The following is a 20,418-nucleotide window of genomic DNA, read 5'->3' as shown; positions in this document are numbered from 1 at the left end:
CTCAGATGACGAAGGTACGGATTCCAGTCCTCTGTTACCGATGCCAGAACCAATGCTTGGTTCATCGGAGCTCTCAGGACCGAGAGGCCCTCATTTTCCATCGATTCCTCCGGTGCCGCCGAAACCCGCATCGTGCCACCGCATCTTCCTTCGAGGCCATCAAAGGAACCATCGGTGCCAACCCGTCCTACTGTACCAATCTTCTTCCCTCCTTCAGGATCTCGACAAGAGACTTTTCTGACAAATGGGAAGATGTTGACACTGACACATCCATGGAGGATATTTTATCAGAACCATCTCCTCTGGAAGAAAGAAGAAAATCTCCTCCCCCAGAAGATCTCTCCTTTGCCAGTTTTGTTGGGGAAATGTCAGAGACAATTCCCTTTGATCTGATTACAGAGGAGGACACAGAGGTTCTCCAATTTGTGGATGCACCAAAAGAAGTGATGGCTATACCAGTACACGAAGTGCTAGTAGATCTGCAACATTGTCTCTAGGAACATCCTTGTGCTGTTCAGCCTGTGAATAAGAGGACAGATGCGACTTATCTTGTCCAACATATTCCTGGTTTCCAAAAACCGCAACTACCCCATCAGTCGGTGGTAGTTGAATCTGCACTAAAGAAGGCCAGAAGACTGCGATCACACTCTTCAGCACCTCCTGGCAAGGACCAAACATTCCTTGATATCTTAGGTCACAAGATGTTTCAAGGTTCTATGCTAGTGTCACGCATAGCTGCATACCAATTTTACATGACACAGTATCAAAGAAATCTCTGGAAGCAGGTTCAGGGAATAGCCGACTCTCTTCCCCAACAGCAACAAGATAGTCTCAACGCCATACTACATAAAGGCCTTCAGGCTGGCAAACATGAGGTTCGTGCTGTGTACGACTCCTTTGAAACAGCTTCTCGCATGTCAGCAACAGGAATCAGCGCCAGGAGGTGGGCCTGGCTAAATGCCTCTGACTTGAAACCTGAAGTCCAAGACAAACTTGCCGATTTGCCATGTACCAGTGAAAACCTATTCGGCGACAAGATACAAGATGCAGTGGCTCAATTAAAAGACCATAATGAGATCTGAGACAATTATCCACAGTGACTACCGTGGCCCCTTCTTCTGCACGAAGATCCACTAGAAGGGACCCTAGGAAACAATTTTATCGCCCATGCAGAGTCTATCCACCGGCATCTCGCGTGAGGCCAACTAGACCATCTCAGAAAACACATCCTCAACAGCCCAAGACATCCAGGCCTCAGCCACTACCGCAAACAGGCCTGGCCTCCGGATTTTGAGACATATCCAGAGAACAGCAGTCCCTCCATAAATCCAAAACCAGATTTGCCAGTAGGTCGATTTTTCCACTTCATGACCAACTGGCTCAACATAACCACAGACCCAATGGGTTATTATCCATCATAACCCAGGGATACCATCTAAACTTCCTCATGGTATCCCTGGACTTACCACCAAATACTCTGTGGATGCAAGAAGATCACAAGTCAGAACTGTCCACCCTTCTGGGCGCCAGGGCCATGGAACCTGTTCCCCGAGCACAGCATGGCTATTTAAGCAAGCATTTCACAAAGAGAATGGAGAGTAGAATCCAGGGAAGTGTAGTAAGCGATCAGTAGAACACCCACACACACCACCTTATTCAATATGTGTGTATTTTAATTTATATTTTAGTTTCAACACCAAAGGATAAGATATAATTATTAATTCATTCTTACAGCTGATACGGATAAGAATAGACATGATTTATCACAACCACCAATTAATATTTATTATGAAACTATGTTACCGTATCTTGATGGCACCTGTTTAGTTGATATAATTTAATACATTTATCAACAGCGATTTATGTGCCTTATTGTGAACAGTTGTGATGGCATCTAACTTGACTGTATAGAAAAGATTCTAAATAAATAAATAAATAAATAAATTTTTATTCCTGTAGTACCACTAATCAGTCCAGACTCCTGTGTTTTGTATCCCTGCCAGCAGATGGAGACAGAGAGAGAAAGTTTTACTGACACTGCTACATAACCTACGGGCCTATACAGTAAAGTTCGCAGGAGAGCGGGCTTCCCTAGCGCCTCCTTTTGGACCGGAGCGGCAGCTGTCAGCGGGTTTGATAGCCGACGCTCAATTTTGCCAACGTCGGTTCTCGAGCCCGCTGACAGCCACGGGTTCGGAAACCAGACGCTGGCAAAATTGAGCATCCAGTTTCTAACCCGGGAGCCCTGGGCCGATTTCACATTTTTTTTTATTTTTTATTTTTTTTTACTTTTGGTAACTTTCGTGACCTCCGAGTTAATATTGCCATGATATTAAATCGGAGAGTGCACAGAAAAGCAGTTTTTACTGCTTTTCTGTGCACTTTTCCGGTGCCCGAAGAAATTAGCGCCTACCTTTGGGTAGGCGCTAATTTCTGAAAGTAAAATGTGCAGCTTGGCTGCACATTTTCCTTTCCTTTTACCTAATAGGGCCATCAACATGTATTTGCATGTTGCGGGCGCTATTAGGTTCGGGGAGGGGGGGGGGTTTGGACACGCATTTTCGGCCCCTTACTGAACAAGGGGTAACGCTAGCACATCGAAAACGCGCGTCCAATCGAGGGTTAACAGTGGACTCCATCGGAGCGCACTGCACTGTATCGGCCCGCTAGTGTGCCACCTGCATTCCCTCAGTGTTATGCTGTATGCCAAAATGATAAACACCCAACTCCCTCCCCCAACAAGCAGGAGAATGGTGTCGCTGAAACCAACTGGAAACCCTGTCCCAGAAATTAAGGTAAACAAACAGCGTAGAAAACCACTAACAACTCTGCATTAGAAACAAACCATCAGAATGAGCAGCCAACTCTCCCCCTTCATTGGGTGGGTCTCTGGACTGATTTGTGGTATTACAGGAACAAACTTAGCAGGTAAGAATCAATTTTCCTTTCCAATATATACCCGGATCAGTACAGACTCCTAGTCTGTACTTAAGTACTCCTAAACTAGGTGAGACCCCGAGAGTTCCACTCACAGAACACCCTCACCAAAGCCCGCGGAAGTCAGAGTCCCAACATCAAAGTGATAGTGTTGGGTGAAAATGTGCAGCAACTTCCAAGCTATGGCCCTGCAAATCTTCTGCAGAGATACCTGCTGCGCCTTGGCCCAAAGGTCGCCTGAGAACATGTCGAGTAAACCCTCAAACTCTCAGGCACTAGTCAACCTTAAATATGTATGTTGAACCAATCGCCTCCTTAATCCAACATGCAACTGTGTTCTTAGAAGGTTGACACACCTCCTTTGGACCATTCCACAAAACAAAAAGGTTATCTCATCTACAACATTCATTAATAACTTTCAGATACCTTAATAATGTCCATCTCATGTCCAAGGTCCTAAGCTCCCTTGCATAAGGCATGGCGGAATCTAAATCTGGAAAGGCTGGTAGTATGATTAACAAAGAACGCAGATACCAGTTTAGGCAGAAAAGGCAGTCAGGGGTGCGTATAGACACCCCCGACTGAAATCTGCAGAAAAGGATCTCGGCACGACAACTCCTGGAGCTCCGAAATCCTCCTGGCTGAACAAATAGCCACTAGGAAAACCACTTAAGAGTCAAGTCCTTTAGAGTTACCCCCTTCAGTGGTTCAAAAGGAGCCTCACCCAGACATCTGAGCACCAGATTAAGATTCCAAGATGGACAAGCCTTCCTCATTGGAGGACCGAAGAAAACGTATGACATTCGGATGCCTAGACATAGTATAACCCTGTACCTTACCTCAAAGACAGCCCAAAGCTGCTACCTGTACCCTCAGAGAGTAAAAGGCCAAACTCTTAACCAAACCCTCCTGAAGCAAAGTGAAAATATGTAATACAGTAGCATGAATAGACTGCACCCCATTAGCGAAATACCAGGTTTCAAAGATCTTTCCAAACTCACACATATGCTAAAGATGTGGAAGTATGCCTGGCCTGCAACAAGATGGTAATAACCACTTCAGGATACCCTCTCCAACTCAACTGTCCCCACTCAAAAGCCAGGTTGCGAGTCAAAATTGAGCTGCCTGGTCCTAAAATATTGGGCCCTGGCAGAAAAGATTCGACAGATGGCCGTACCTCAGAGGACCATGTAAGTCCATGTTGACAAGATCTGCGAACTATGGAAAGCATGGCCCCTCCGGAGCCACCAGAATCACATTGCCTGGATGTTTCTCTATCCGCTGTATCACCTTGCCCACCAGTGGCCATGGGGGAAAGATATACAGCAGAATGTTTCAAGGCCATGGGAGAACCAGAGCATCGATGCCCTCTGCACCGTATTCTCTTCGCCGGATGTAAACATGAGATGCCTTGTCATTTTGTCTGGTCACTACTAGATCCATATGAGGAGATCCCCATCTTTTGCAAATGAGATGCATCGCCATCTCTGACAGCTCCCACTCCCCGGGGTCTAATTTCCTCAGACTGAGAAAATCTGCCTGAACATTGTTCACCCTAGTGTTATGAGATACCACTATCTTCTTCAAGCGCTGTTCCGCCCAACAAATCAACTCCTGGGCCTCTTGAGCCATTGTCAGACTCTTGGATCCTCCCTGCTGGTTGAAATAGGTCACTGCCCTTGCACTGATCGATAGGAACCACATTGGATAACCACAAAACTGGGGCAGAAAGGCGAGTAAAGTAACACACCATTCTGGTCTCTAACCAACTGACTGAACAGAATGCCTCTTGCTTTTGACCACTGTCCCAGTGTAGACTGATTCTGCCATGCTGTTCCCTAACTGGAAAGCTGGCACTGGTGGTGAGAATCACCCAATCTGGAACTTCTAATTCCACACTAAGCTCCAGATCGACCCGAATAAGCTACCACAAAAGGCTGTCACTACCTTCCTCCTTGAGAAGAAGGGGGGAAATGGAACTCATCTGATAACAGATTCCAGCAGGAGAGAAGAGCCCTCTGAAGAGGCTGCATATGCAGAGGCTGCAAATTTGCAATTACTTAATGCACCAGTTCTTACGTCGATCTACCTGTAAATAATCCCAGACCTTGGGTATCAAAGAATTTAACAGGTGCCAAACTTGTTCTTGCCCCTTCAGCAACCTCACTTCCGTGAGCAATGCTCTCCCCTACAATGAGTCGAACTGAACTCCCAGAAAATTCAGTGACTGAGAAGGAAGACTCCTCGCTCAACGCACCACCCAGCTTAGAGATATGAACCGCCTCAGTACTTCTGAACCAACTGCCAACAGAGGTCTCTGATTTCTGAGAAACACTTTTGGCTAACCTGGTATCGAAGTCGGCTGCTAGGCACACCAGCGACTGGGCCAGACCCTAGAGCCCATAATCTCTGCATGATGAATTAACAGCGAGCACTAAGATCTCGAAATAAAGAAGTATTGATGGTTCCCACAATATGAAGCACACATCTGACGCAAATAAGAGATCATGTGTTTTCCATAGCTGGTCCAAAGCTCTGGAATTCTCTACTTGAGATGTTACGTATGTTAAAAGAAAGATTTAAATGTGAGCTAAAAACATTGCTATTCAGAAATGCATACAAATTAACTTAAAAACATCAGAATGTAGAGAGCTACAAAGACAAAAGATAATAATCAAATCATGAAGAATAAACTTAACAAGAGAATGTAAGATCCTCAATGCAACACACTAACCAAGATGGGAAACTTACTATTCTAATTTTCCATACTCCTCGCCTTATTTACTTGATCATTAACATGTAATAAAAAATTTCACTTAACAGATGTTAGTGCCCGACTATGAATACTTCCTATATAACCAATCGTTTGTTTGTTGATTTAGAGCTATGAATGTCACTTTTGTAAACCACTGTGATCTATACATGGAACGATGGTATATAAAATGTCTAAATAAATAAATAGATAAATAAATAAATAAAACAAACAAACAAGACTCTTTTTATACAAGACATTGTTTGAAGCTGCTCGGGGAAAGCATTCCAGATAGACTGGCTACTGAAAATGCTTGCTCCCTAATCGCACGGAGATGCATGAACTTTGATGATGGGATCTCTAGATTTTCACTAATAGACCTGAGTGTACAAGTTGGGCGATAAATACGCAGAAAGGGATTAAACCATGGGATAGGACTTGGACACACAAATTTTTAAGATTCAAATAGCCTCTGGAACCAGCACACAGAGACCCTAGCAAGCAAACAGGTTTTTGTCTTCTCTTTCCCTCTCCTCACAACTAGAGCACTATCAAGCACGTGGACTTGACTTTAGGTGAGGTTAGTTTCAGTTTCCATGCACTATCTGGCAAGTGACCACTACTGAACCCAGAAAAGATTGGAAATGATGGAAGTAAAAATTCCTGACAAATGCTAACCTACAATTACTTCCAGAAGGAAACCATTTTAATTGAAAGTTAATTTTATCTCCCACCAATTTATAGCACTATAAAATAGTGCCAAGCTCCCATCTCACAACATTTCACATATCTGACTTTTGGAGTTTCTGCTTTAATGCTATTATGATTTTCTGCATTAGTGATATCCAGTGCTGGAAAATCCCTAGGCAACAGGTAAACCAGGCACCTAAAATCTGGTACTTCATGGGTTTGGAAGAACCACAGCTACTACAGCCAGACCCTGCCTGGAAAGGCCACCACTGCTGCAGCTGGGCCATGGGGATCTGTTGCATGTAGAGAGGTTGGAGGAAAACAGCTGTGAGGGATGGAAGGGAAGAGGGCGAGCAGCTAGAGAGAAGAAGCTGAGGGGTAGACGGCTGAAGAGAAGGAAGCAGCTTATGAGGGGAAGAAAAGGATGAGTTGGAAGAATACAAAGCAAATAGTCAAAAGGAGAGAGGAAAAAAGCAACAAAAAGAAAAGAACAAAAAAACCCAGACCAAAAAAGGTAAAAATAAAGTTAAGGAAAAAAATGTGCCTGGCTTCTAGAAGTCCTTGACCAGTTCACAAGTTTTCTAAATATGGTTCCACCCTGGTGATACCACAATAATGTTTTGCTAGATTAATACAGTACATTGCACTGATAATTATCCTCCTCCAAAATTCTATTCCCACACTGGTCTTTAAATGTTGGTATTTTCAAAGCTGACCTCACACATTAGATGGCTGGGAGTGAAGAACTCAATTGATCCATCTAGTCAATGTCACAAGTGTCAACACACAAAACATAGTCACTGTACAGTACTAGATGTCACATCACTTTCAACAAAGGTGTTCCCATAAACATATTGGGACTTTCATGGCCACTCATCTATGAATGTTAGGTGCACTCTCCTAAGCACAATTGTTCTTTGCACACATATAGACATGCATCTTACCATACTAGTTTTTATTGTGGGCTTGTTCATGGTTACAGCACGGTGTCTTCGACTATGAGGTGGAGTTGTGTTTGTGGCAGTACTCTGAGGCATGCTGAGTCTATTCACTGGTGTGGGAGGAGCACTGTCAGATCGAGGTCTTGAAATACCTGGAGAGAAAAAAAGTAGAAAGATCAGACTATGCCATACCTTCTCATAACCCCTTGTTCCTGGCAAAAAGTGGTTCTAGACATCAGAATCTATGGTGCTCTGAATTAGTATTAAGAAATCCCCACTTATATTCCCAAATCATGGTGAATGGATAAAAATCTATTCTAGGATGAGAAAAGTGCCACATGAAGAATCAGGGATGATTATATTGAATTAAAATGCACTTGTACTGTATCAGGTGTGGGAATATTGCTAGATCACAGCAGGGTGAGTGCAGAGGTATAACAACTTGCCAACTAAGGTATTTTTCAATGCTGCCTAATTATAATCTACATAAAACTATTCCATATATGTGATGCTCAGCATCAGCTTTTGAGTGAGGAACAAAAGCTGTAAATGAATGTGTACACATGGATGTGTCATTGATCACTATGGGAGAAGTACTAATCAGAAGCCTGCCATCCATGACTATTCCAGTTATGTTAGGAAATCCAGATTTAGGTGCATGTAAAGCATCCCCCAATAGCCCAATATGTTTTCCCTCAGCTTTCTTATGACACCATCCACTGCAAAACTGAGTGACTTAAAAAACATTAGTACTGAAGCCAACTTTAAATGTTACAAAAATCTTAAAATGGCCATTAACCAAATAGAAACAGAAATACAGAATATGACGAGGATCAGAAGGCCCACCTAGCCTATCCACTTTCCCTTTCTGTGGCAAAACCCATAGGATTGCATACTGAATGTGAACACAGTAAAAAGTGAAATAGTTATTTCATGGTCTTGGCACACTTTAAAATCACTGTACTGTCAAAGCAAGGGATATCTTGGGGACAAGCAGGGAAGCAGAAATCAAGGTATGCGAGACGTGCCTTCAACTATCTGATTTTACTTGAATGTGTTCCAGTGAACTGTAAAATACCCTCAAAGACAGTAACTTTCATACTGGCGCACATTCATCTGCCTGCGCACAGGGTCGCAGCTATTTTATAACATATGCACATATATGCATGCATGTTATAAAATAGCCTAGCTGCTTATTCAAGTAGGCCCAAGCGAAAGCTGCTTCTACCAAGTGGGTACATTTCAAAAGAGATGCACGCCGACGCCTTTGCCTGTTTAACCATTTCTTTCCCAGTTTGGCCAGTTAACAGATAGGTCCTTCAAAACCCCCCCCCCCCCCCCCCCCCCCCCGGTTTGATAGTCTGTACATGCCCCAGTTGTCCCAGACTCTTTAAATCCCTCAAAAATGGCTCATTATATTTTTTTGGACTTACACGCCATCCATAGCAGAGGTAAAGTTATGTGGCAGGGGGCCTCAGTGAGCACCAGATCACGTGTGCAAATTTCTGGTTAAAATCTCAAAACACCCATGTACCGCCCATGCCGATACAGACTATCGGCGTGCATCTCTTTTGAAATGTACCCACTTGGTAGAAGCAGCTTTCGCTTGGGCCTACTTGAATAAGCAGCTAGGCTATTTTATAACATGCATGCATATATGTGCATATGTTATAAAATAGCTGCGACCCTGTGCGCAGGCAGATGAATGTGCGCCAGTATGAAAGTTACTGTCTTTGAGAGTATTTTACAGTTCACTGGAACACATTCAAGTAAAATCAGATAGTTGAAGGCACGTCTCGCATACCTTGATTTCTACTTCCCTGCTTGTCCCCAAGATATCCCTTGCTTTGACAGTACAGTGATTTTAAAGTGTGCCAAGACCATGAAATAACTATTTCATTTTTTACTGTGTTCACATTCAGTATGCAATCCTATGGGTTTTGCCACAGAAAGGGAAAGTGGATAGGCTAGGTGAGCCTTCTGATCCTCATCATATTCTGTATTTCTGTTTCTATTTGGTTAATGGCCATTTTAAGATTTTTGTAACATTTAAAGTTGGCTTCAGTACTAATGTTTTTTAAGTCACTCAGTTTTGCAGTGGATGGTGTCATAAGAAAGCTGAGGGAAAACATATTGGGCTATTGGGGGATGCTTTACATGCACCTAAATCTGGATTTCCTAACATACCCAGACCATGCCTCGCCAATTTTGAGAAGTTCCGAAATGTGCGTGCAGTAGCATTTACACGGGTATCTTGGCGGCTTTTAAAATCCACTCAGCGCGCGCAAGTCCAACATATTCGCGCATCCCCTAATTTCAGTGCGCGTTAGGCTTTTAAAATTCACCTTTTGGTGTGTATGTGAAATATCTCTATACTGACACTCATTAATCACTATAGAGTCAACTGCCAAAAGGGCTTTCCATTTACAATATGAGCAGACTAGTTGACTAATACAGACTACAGGGAAAGATGGCCAGTCCATCTTCTTTTATTTATTTAGGCGTTTTATATACCATCATTCCAAGAGATGATCACAACAGTTTACAAAATCCTCATACATATATTCATGGTCAGTGGTCATATACTGTGTGTTTAGTATTCACCTTATAGTTTGATTCTGCTTTATATATATATATATTCTATTTCATAATAATATTCTAATTTATAATAAATATTCTAGGAAATTGCACTAGCTAGCTAATATATAATCTGTTACACATTAATGGGTTTTCTAAATTAACCTAACAGAGATTAAAGGTTCTGGTCCTTCTAACAGTACACTTGACATCATTCTTTACTTAATGTGCTCTCTATTCACAGTGTTTTGTCTTTTACTTTAAATCATATGCTTTTCTTTACATTAAATTGCATGCATTTCTAAAGAGCCATGTTTTCAGTGGATTTTTGAAAATTGCTAGAATTTATGGCATTGAATTATCCATAGGATTTACCTCATAAGTATACTTTGCACAAGCAAATGGCTTTTAAAAATTGCAAAATTAGTAGTTATATTTATGTGTGTAAATCTTTTTGAAAATTATCCTTTAAGTCACTACTACTGCCTACTTTACATAAATACAATGGAGATTCCTCTCACATTTGTATGTCAGGAAAGCCTGAATGCCATCAATAACGTAAAGAATGAAAGGCCAAACCATTTATTGATTTCTTTTACACAAGCAGAACTACAAAACAGAAAATTGTGAATGTTGAAAACAAAAAGAGGGCAATATCTTTAATGCTACAAGGTTGAAACAAATCATGGTTTAGAAGGTTAACTTGTCTAAATCTGCAGTTCCATGTTAACCAAAAATAGATTCTGACAGGATGGACTGCTCTTTATAAAGTGTACAGAGCCCTGACATACAGCACTATACAATTTAAACAAAATTAAGTAGAACATAAAATAAATATATAAAGGCATGCTGTACATTCTTTTTTGACCTGCTTATAGGTGGGCCTTCGGAAGATCATGTTGCTCAATGGTAGAAGTGGGAACCCTTTTTCTTTGATTGTATTATGAACAAAGTACTATGAGACAGTGCTACATACTTAAGAGCCAATGGCCTGTGCTAGTTCAAAACTTATTTCCAGTTCTGACAGTCACAAAGCGACATGATTGGAAGAGACCTGACGAGGTCATCTAGTCCAAACCCATGCCTCCAGGCAAAATCCACTGTATAGGAAAACCGGTTCTTACCTGCTAATTTTCGTTTTTGTAGTACCACAGATCAGTCCAGACTCCTGGGTTTTGCCTCCCTGCCAGCAGCTGGAGACAAAGTTTTACTGACACTTCAACGTAACCTTGTATGCGACCTGCAGCTCCTCAGTATTGACCTGTACCTAAGCCTAAAAACCAACCAATAACCAATTTTTATTTTTTTTTTTTTATAAATTGTCTGCCTTTCCCAAACCAAGAAAATAGAACGAGTGGAAGACTCTCCCTTTTCTATAGATCAGGCAGGTTCTGGACTGATCTGTGGTACTACAGGAACGAAAATTAGCAGGTAAGAACCAATTTTCCTTTTCCTGTACGTACCCAGATCAGTCCAGACTCCTTGGACGTACCAAAGCTCCCTAATCTGGGTGGGACCTGGAGAGTCCCGCTCGCAAAACACTCTTGCCAAGAGATCGGGACCCTGCATCTCCCACATCTAGACGATAGTGTCTTGCAAAGGTATGCAGCAACTTCCAAGTCTTGCCCTGCACATTTCTTGCTGAAAAACTAGTTGAGCCTTTGCCCACGAGGCCACCTGACAGCGTGTAGAATGAGCATGCAAACCTCCAGGAAGCAGATGAACCTTAAATATGTAAGTCGACCCAATGGCCTCTTTGAGCCACCGCCCAATAGTAACCTTAGATTCCTGTAAACCTCTTCTTGGACCGCTCAACAGAACAAAGATGATCCGAACTTCTAAAGTCATTAACAACCTTGAGATATCTCAACAATGCCCTGCGTACATCCAACTTAAGCTTCTTCGCGTGAAGAACAGACACATCCATCTCTGGAAAAGCTGGAAGCTCCACTGTCTGAATCATGTGATATGGCGAAACCACTTTCAGTAAAAAGGAAGGTACTGTATGCAAGGAAACCCCGGAGTTGGAAATCTGAAGGAATAGATCACGATAAGACAAAGCCTGCAACTCGCATACTCTCCTAGCTAAACATATTGCCACCAGGAAAACCACCTTAAGAGTCAAGTCCTTAAGAGTTGCTTTACTGAGCGGTTCAAAGGGAACCTCACACAAGAAGGGCGACCAAAATGATAAAAGGGAATGGAACAGCTCCCCTGTGAGGAAAGACTAAAGAGGTTAGGACTTTTCAGCTTGGAGAAGAGACAGCTGAGGGGGGATATGATAGAGGTGTTTAAAATCATGAGAGGTCTAGAACGGATAGATGTGAATAGGTTATTTACTCTTTCGGATAGTAGAAAGTATAGGGGGCACTCCATGAAGTTAGCATGTGGCACATTTAAAACTAATCAGAGAAAGTTCTTTTTCACTCAACACACAATTAAACTCTGGAATTTGTTGCCAGAAGATGTGGTTAGTGCAGTTAGTATAGCTGTGTTTAAAAAAGGATTGGATAAGTTCTTGGAAGAGAAGTCCATTAACCTGCTATTAATTAAGTTGACTTAGATAATAACCACCGCTATTACTAGCAATGGTAACATGGAATAGACTTAGTTTTCGGGTACTTGCCAGATTCTTATGGCCTGGATTGGCCACGGTTGGAAACAGGATGCTGGGCTTGATGGACCCTTGGTCTGACCCAGTATGGCATGTTCTTCTTCTTAAGCCCCTGAGAACAAGATTGAGATTCCAAGATGGACAAACTCCTGCACCAGTGGATGCAAATTCTTAGCCCCCTAGAGAAAATGAACCACATCCAGATGAGACAACAAGGAGGAACCCTCAACCTTGCCTCAAAAAGACAACAGATAGCTGCCACCTGGACCTTCAGAGAGTTTAAAGCCAAATCCTTGACCAAACCTTCCTGCAGAAAGGATAAAATATCTGACAAGGAAGATTTCAGGGCCTGGACCCCGTGAGTGGTGCACCAAGACTCAAAAACCTTCCAGACCCTCACACACGAAAGACAGGTTGACTTTCTTCTACCCTGCAAAATCATAGCAATCACAGTCTCGGGAAAGCCCTTGCATCTCAAACACCACCTCTCAAAAGCCATGCTGCTAGACAAAATTGAGCAGCTTGGTCTGAAAATATGGGTTCCTGACGAAGAAGGCCTGTCCATGGCCAAGTTGACCAGATCTGCAAACCGCGGCCACTCTGGAGCCACCAACACTACCTCGCCTTGATGTCTCTCTATTCATTGCAACCCTTTGCCTCTACTGGCCATGGAGGGAAGGAAGGCGTAAAGCAGCACCTCCCGAGGCCAAGGTATCACCAGATCATCGATGCCCTCAGTCCCGCGCTCTCTTCTTTGACTGAAAAAATGAACTGCCTTGGCAGTCCGGCGAGTTGTAATTAGATTCATGTGAGGGGAGCCCCACCTCTCGCGGATGAGCTGCATCGCTGTCTGACATCTCCCACTCCCATGGATCTAACATCTTGCGACTCAAAAAATCCGCTTGGACGTTTTCAATCCCTGTGATGTGCAATGCCGCTATTAGCTCCAGGTGATGCTCCAACGAATCGACTCTTGAGCCTCCTGGGATACTTCTCAACTCTTGGTTCAACCCTGTCGATTGATATAGGCTGCTGTCATCGCACTGTCTGACAGGACCCTCACCGACCGACCTCTCACCAACGGGAGAAAGGCCCATAAGACTAAGTGCACTGCTCTGGCCTCTAATCGATTGATTGACCAGGAAGCCTCTTTCATGGACCAGCAGCCCTGAGCGGACTGCTGCTGACAAACCGCTCCCCAACCAGATAGACTGGCATCGGTTGTAAGCAACACCCAATCCGGAATCTTTAAGTCTACACCATGCACTAAATTGGAACTTAGAAGCCACCAAGACAGGCTGTCTCGCACGACTCCCTCAAGTGGCAAGGGAAGATCAAACTCCTCCAAGAGCGGGTTCCACCAAGCCAAAAAAACCCTCTGTAAGGGTCTCATATGAGCAAATGCCCATGGTACTAATTCTAGGGTTGATGCAGTTGAACCCAGAATCTGCAAATAATCCCAGACCTTGGGTATTGGCAACACCAATAAACACCGAATCTGTCCCTGTAGCTCCTGAACACACTCCTCTGTGAAAAACACCTTGCCCTTCTGTGTCTTGAAACAGGCACTTAGATTCTCTAGGGACTGCGAAGGAACCAAGTGACTATGCCAAGTTTACTACCCAGCCGAGCAACTTGAGTAAACCAGTCATCTTCTAAACCAACCGATGACACAGATCTTCCAACTTTGCACTGATAAGCTAGTCGCCTAGATAAGGATGCACTAAAACACTTTCCAGACGCAAAGCCACCGCCACTACCAACATAGCCTTGGTGAAGGGTCATGGTGCTGTGGCTAACCCGAAGGGAAGGGCCTGAAACTGAAAATACTGACCCAGAACCATGAACCTCAGAAACCGCTGATGTTCTTGCCGAATGGGTATGTGCAGATATGCTTCCGTCAGATCTAGGGAAGCCAGAAACTCTCCTTTGCGAACTGCCGCTATAACCGACCTTAGGGTCTCCATGCGGAAATGCGATACCTTGAGCGCTGTTGTTCACCTTTTTCAAGTCCAGAATTGGCCGAAAGGTGCCCTCCTTTTTCGGAATGATGAAGTAAATGGAATACCTTCTTGTACCTCGCTTGTCGTGAGAAACTGGAATCACCGCGCCTAGCTGCCACAAGCAGCTCAGCATTTTCTGCACCATGGAGTTGCTTGACTAATGATCCGCAAGGGGAAAGCAGAAACAAATCTCGGACGGGTTGTGCAAATTCTAACGTGTAGCTGTCTCCAGCTACACTAAGGACCCACTGATCCTGAGTAATTTTGGCCCTCTCCCCGTAAAACCGTGTTAAGTGACCACCTATGAAAGGAATGATGGAGTGGACCAGCCTCGTCTCATTGGGAGGACTTGGCTCCTGCTGCACCACTACCTGCAGTGTCACAGAAGAGTCTTCAACCCCCTCGAAAGGACTGACACCAGGACAGACCCCAGAACAAGAACTGCTTCTGTGGTCCTGACGCTCCTCTAGTTAGGAAAGACCTCCTAAAAATGAGGCCGTACCTGAAAAAAAAAAAAAAAAACTCTTGCCCTTAGGCTTATCCTTAGGTAATCTGTGCACTTTATTCTTGCCCATGTTTTTCATCAACTGCTCCAGGTCCTCTCCAAACAAGAGTCTACCTTTAAAAAGGCTGAAACTCCAACTGAGACTTGGAGGACACATCTGCGGACCAGTTACGCAACCATTAACAACCTACTGGCTGAGACCGCAGATACCATAATTCTAGACGACACCCTTACCAAGTCATATAAGGCATCTGCCCCCTAAGCCACTGCCGCCTCTACAAGCTCAGCCCTACTCTCCTCTTCACCAGAGCTTGGCTGATTTTCCTGTAGCTGCTGCACCCAGTGCAGACAAGCCTGCTACATAAAATTAGTACAAATAGCAGCCCATTAGCTTAGAGCTGACACCTCAGAAATCCTCTTAAGGAGCACCTCCAACTTCCAATCCTGCCCGTCCTTCAACGCTGCAGACCCTGCCACAGGAATAGTTGTCTTCTTCATAACCGCTGAGACTGCAGCATCAACCTTGGGAAGGGCAAAAAGTTCCAATGTCGGCTCGAATAAAGAGTACAGCTTCGCCAGAGCCCTTCCCACCTTCAGGCCTGCATCAGGAGTCCCCCAATCCCTTTCAACCACCTGCATCAGGAGTCCCCCAATCCCTTTCAACCACCTTCAGGCCTGCATCAGGAGTCCCCCAATCCCTTTCAACAGACTTATGGTATGGGAAGGCTCTCGCTAGACCCCTCAGCCCGTCCAGGCCTGCATCAGCCCCCTCCAAATGCTCCTGAGGCACTTTGACCCCAAGCTTTTGAAGAGCCTGAGGAATTAAGGGCCTTAACTCTTCGACCTGAAAAAGAAGGACCATTTTAGGTCATCACCCTTGAAGACCGGAACCTCCTCTGGATCATCCCCTCTGGGGAACCATCCTAGATTCATCTCCACCACATCCCAACTGAGAAGGACCTACCAACCTCTGGACAGGGAAACCTGTTTGCTAGTGAACTGAGCTATCTTGGACCCCTTACCACGTCCTGCCAGTGGTCGAATCCACTCCAGAGTGGATGACACCACCTGCTGCTTAGCCAACTAGGCCTCATGCAGCAACAAAACAAAGTTGGCAGAAAAAGTCATTTTAGACCAGACATGGGTATATTGTGAACTTCTTCCCCCTCCAAACCTTCCTGTTCCCCTCCGGAGCAAGCCGGGGCCAAACACAGGGGAACATCCTCTTCCCTGCACCCCCCCCCCCCCCCGACAGCATGCGAACAGTCGACAAGGAATTCAAGATGGCTGCCGTTCCCACACTGAGTGGGAAGGGATAGTCTCCCACCTGCAAATCCCGATAAGCTGAGGGAGACAAAGGGGAAGCCAGCTGCTGTCTCTTCATGCTCACCCGGCCCTCAGACGGCCCACCCTGCCCAACACACAGCCGGAACACAGTCCTTCTCTATTAAGCCGAGATCGCGCCAAGCACGGCAGACCAACCCACATCCCATCGCAGTCGATTGCTTACCTCAACACCCCAGCCACCAAAACTAGCAAGGAGGACGTTATCGGCAAAGTATAGCTTAACTTAATTGTGGTTTTTTGTTTTGTTTTTTTTAAATGTAATTTTATGAAGCTTCTTCTTCCCCTGGCTGTAAAATAGAGCTGCCAGAGGAATAAATCGCCTCCAAGAATAAAACTCCCTGAGCCTGTAGCTGCCTCAGTGGCCTCATGAAGGGAAGGGATCTGGATCACCAGATTTACACACCATGGACGCAAAGACCGAGCATATAAAAAGGGTCACCACAATCCCTGATTACTAAAATTAAATCACACGATGGCTCCTTGGTAGTGGATGGGGCGGGGATTCGGGACCAATTTAATCTTTTCTTTGCCGAGCTTTATGCTAAGGAGGATAGGGCCACAGACGCAGACATACACTCGTACCTCCAGGGAATTCAGTTACCTTGTTTAGACAATGAAGTAACCGAGGGGATGGGTCAACCTATCACTGCTGCGGAAGTCTTAGCGGCTATTATGGAATTGAAGCCAGGGAAAGCCCCCGGTCTTGATGGGTACACCCCACTCTTTTATAAAAAATTTAAAGATGTGTTGGTGGGCCCACTGACGAGGGTGTTTAACAGCTTAGGAGTGGGGGGACACCTGTCTGCCGCAGCGAATGTTGCCGGCATTACAATCATCCCGAAGCCAGGGAAGGACCCAACCCAATTTAGTTCTTATCGGCCGATATCTCTTATTAATGTCGACCTCAAGTTGTTGGCTAAAATTTTGGCTACTCTGTTAAAGGTCGTTATACTGTCCCTAATACATGATGATCAAGCTGGATTTATGCCGGGACGAATGGCAGGAGATAATGTTCGGAAGGTTATTAATCTCATTTACTATGCAAAACAGAATACAATTCAATCTGTATTATTTGGAGTGGATGCTGAAAAAGCATTCGATAGGGTACACTGGCCCTTCCTGTTTAAAGTAATGGAAAAGATGGGTCTGGGAGACAGATTCTTAGGGTGGGTACGGGAATTGTATACAGATCCCGCTGCCTGTATCAAGATCAATGGGGGCTATTCGGATACTTTTCCAGTACAGCGTGGCACCAGACAGGGGTGCCCACTTTCCCCGCTCTTGTTCGCCATATGTCTAGAGCCGCTGGCGGAGAAAATCCGGCAGGCAAAAGACATACAGGGCATTAGACTTGGAAAGCAGATGTACAAAACATCTTTATATGCAGATGATGTTTTGTTCACGCTGTCACACCCAGAACAGTCACTGCATAGGTTATTAGAGGAATTGGATGGATATGGGAAAGTATCTGGCTTTAAAGTGAACCAAACTAAATCAGAGCTGCTTCCAATTTCCTTATCTACCACACAAATTTCACATTTAAAGGCTCTCTTTCCCTTTCAGTGGGCTAAGCAGACGGTGAAATATTTATGGATTCACATAGGAGCAGACTATGGAGCTATATTTCGCCAGAACTATCTGCCTTTATTTAAGAAATTGGACCAGGATATGCACACTTGGAACAGACTATTTCTGTCCTGGCTAGGTAGAATAGCCGCTGTAAAAATGACCGCTACCAAGGTTAGCGTATTTTTTCCAAACAGTACCATGTCTTATTCCAGCTAAATGTTTGAAGGGATTGCAATCTAAAATATTTTCGTTTATCTGGAAACGCAGACCACCAAGAGTGGCGAGGGCACTGCTCTACCAAAATAAAATGGATGGAGGTTTGGGGGTACCAAATATTGCTAAATATTATGTCGCATCACAGTTAAAAGCGATCATTGACTGTCACAATTCGGTGACGGTTAAACAGTGGGTACAAATAGAGAGCGCCATGGCCCAGGGAGTGCAAATATCGCAGTTGTTTTGGAAGGAAGGGGGGCAAGCGCTGACGATGGACAGCTTCTCTCCATGTACGATCACCACCTTTACTATATGGCGTGCTTGGAAAATAGCTTATAGGAGACCGCAGGTTTTTACATTCTACCTCCATATGGGGTACAGCAGCTTTTTCCACTGGGGTAGACGGGAAGGTGTTTCAGGAGTGGGAGGGGAAGGGGCTATCTACCTTGGGGAAACTATGGCAAGTGCAGGGGGTTTTATCGTTTGAGGTGTTAAGAACTACATATGGCTTCAGTAGAAAAGATCACTACACTTACCTACAGGTTAGGCACTTTCTCACATCCAAAGCGGTAAAAGCGGACCTGATCAAAGGGAAAACTTTGCTGGAAGGTTATTGCGAGAAAGCGCACTTGGTGTCTGGTGCCATATCAAAATTATATAGTTTACTGAATGGGATTTTGCCTCAACCATTGGGACACATAGCAGCCTGGGAAAAAGACATGGGGCTCTCATGGACAGAAAGGGACTGGGATGTATGTTTTCATGCGGTGAGCCGTTGCTCCATTTCTGCACAAATGGTGGAGCAAAGTTATAAAATTTTGTACCGATGGATTTATACTCCATCTAAATTATGTAAAATGAAGGTCAAAAAAGATGATTTATGTTGGAAAAAGTGTGGGTTAGTAGGGTATTTTAAGCATATGTGGGGGCAGTGCCCTGTGATTCAACAGTTGTGAGGTCAAGTGGAGAAATGGTGTAATGATTCTCTTCTAAAAAAGATGACTTGGACAATGCAAGGGGCTCTGCTACATGCCTCAGTGGAAAATGTGACAAAGCCACAACAACATTTCTTAAGAGCGGTGGCACATGCGGTGCGCGGAGAAATTGCGAGACACTGGAAGGATGAAAGAGCTCCGACTCGGACTGAGGTTCTTCAGAGACTTAAATGGATACATCACATGGAATATATCACAGCGATCCGAAGAGACAGACTATCTCGATACAATGACATTTGGCAGGCTTATAAGAGCTGGCTACAGGTTCAAGATGCAACACAGACATAAGAACAGACTAGTGCAAGGGAGGGGGGGGAGGGAAGGTATTCGGGGAGGAAAGGGATCTGAAGGCATATATTTTTCCGCTTTCATCGGAGAATGCCATGTTAGAGTTTGATTGCATTGTATGGTTCATAATGTATTATTATGGAATTGGGTTTTTCTTTATGTATGATATATGGTTGTTATTGCCTTAATAAAAAGATAATTACAAAAAAAAAAAAAAAAGGGTCACCAACCCCCAGCTCATCCACCTCAGACAGACAGGGAAGGACCCACTAGGACCCAAAAACCCCCTGTGAGGAAGGCTCCAAAAATCAAACAGTATCCACACTGCAGAACTGCAGGTTTTGAACCATCTGTCATCTGCTGGAGACAGAGAAATACAGAGGAGATGCAGTGGCACACAAGGTTATGTTGCAGTGTCAGTAAAACTTTCTCTGTCTCCATCTACTGGCAGGGAGGCAAAAGCCATGAGTCTGGACTGATCTGGGTACGTACAGGGAACTAAAAAATTCCAGACAGAAGTGTATCTAATCTAGTCTTAAAAGAGGTCAGTGATTCCACCTCCTCACATGGGGACCAATATAATAAGCTGTGCAAAACCTGCTGCAGGTTTTTGCTCAGGTGATTACATATGGTTTTCCACACTAAACGTATGTTCGTATATAATAATGCGTTTAGCGTGGAAAAAATGCATGCACATGACCACACAATAATCCACAGCAGGTTTTGCACAAGTGCATGCAAAAGAATTATCTATTTACAGGCTATGTAGGGAGCCGCACTAGCAGACAGATTGATTAGCATGGGTTTTTTAGAGCCTGGGTCAGAGCAGGAGTTAAGTGAAAGCACAGTAGCTCCGGGCAATGTCAGCGCTTGTCTGTAGCCCCCAGAGATTGCCATCCTGGCTTCTGCTCTCGCCCGGTAGGGCTGATCCATGCTGGGCAGCCCCGGGTGCCCAGTGACAAAAAGGCTGCACGGACACACAAT

The 20,418-nt window shown here is 44.4% G+C and overlaps 1 protein-coding gene across 6 annotated transcripts in view; it reads right to left on the bottom strand.

Annotated features, from left to right (window-relative positions):
• The window catches only part of RALGAPB (Ral GTPase activating protein non-catalytic beta subunit), a 392,859-nt gene that overhangs the window by 335,978 nt on the left and 36,463 nt on the right, over positions 1-20,418 (bottom strand). For all 6 annotated transcript variants that reach the window (XM_029614592.1, XM_029614596.1, XM_029614594.1 and 3 more), the window contains one exon: positions 7,324-7,472. In XM_029614592.1, the coding sequence (XP_029470452.1) occupies positions 7,324-7,472 (149 nt within the window). The remainder of the gene's footprint in view (positions 1-7,323; positions 7,473-20,418) is intronic.

The sequence above is a fragment of the Rhinatrema bivittatum genome, chromosome 8 (assembly GCF_901001135.1).
Source record: "Rhinatrema bivittatum chromosome 8, aRhiBiv1.1, whole genome shotgun sequence".
Classification (NCBI taxonomy): Eukaryota; Metazoa; Chordata; class Amphibia; order Gymnophiona; family Rhinatrematidae; genus Rhinatrema; species Rhinatrema bivittatum.
The sequence above is the reverse complement of the archived record's forward strand: the minus strand, read 5'-3'. Positions and strand labels throughout refer to the sequence as shown.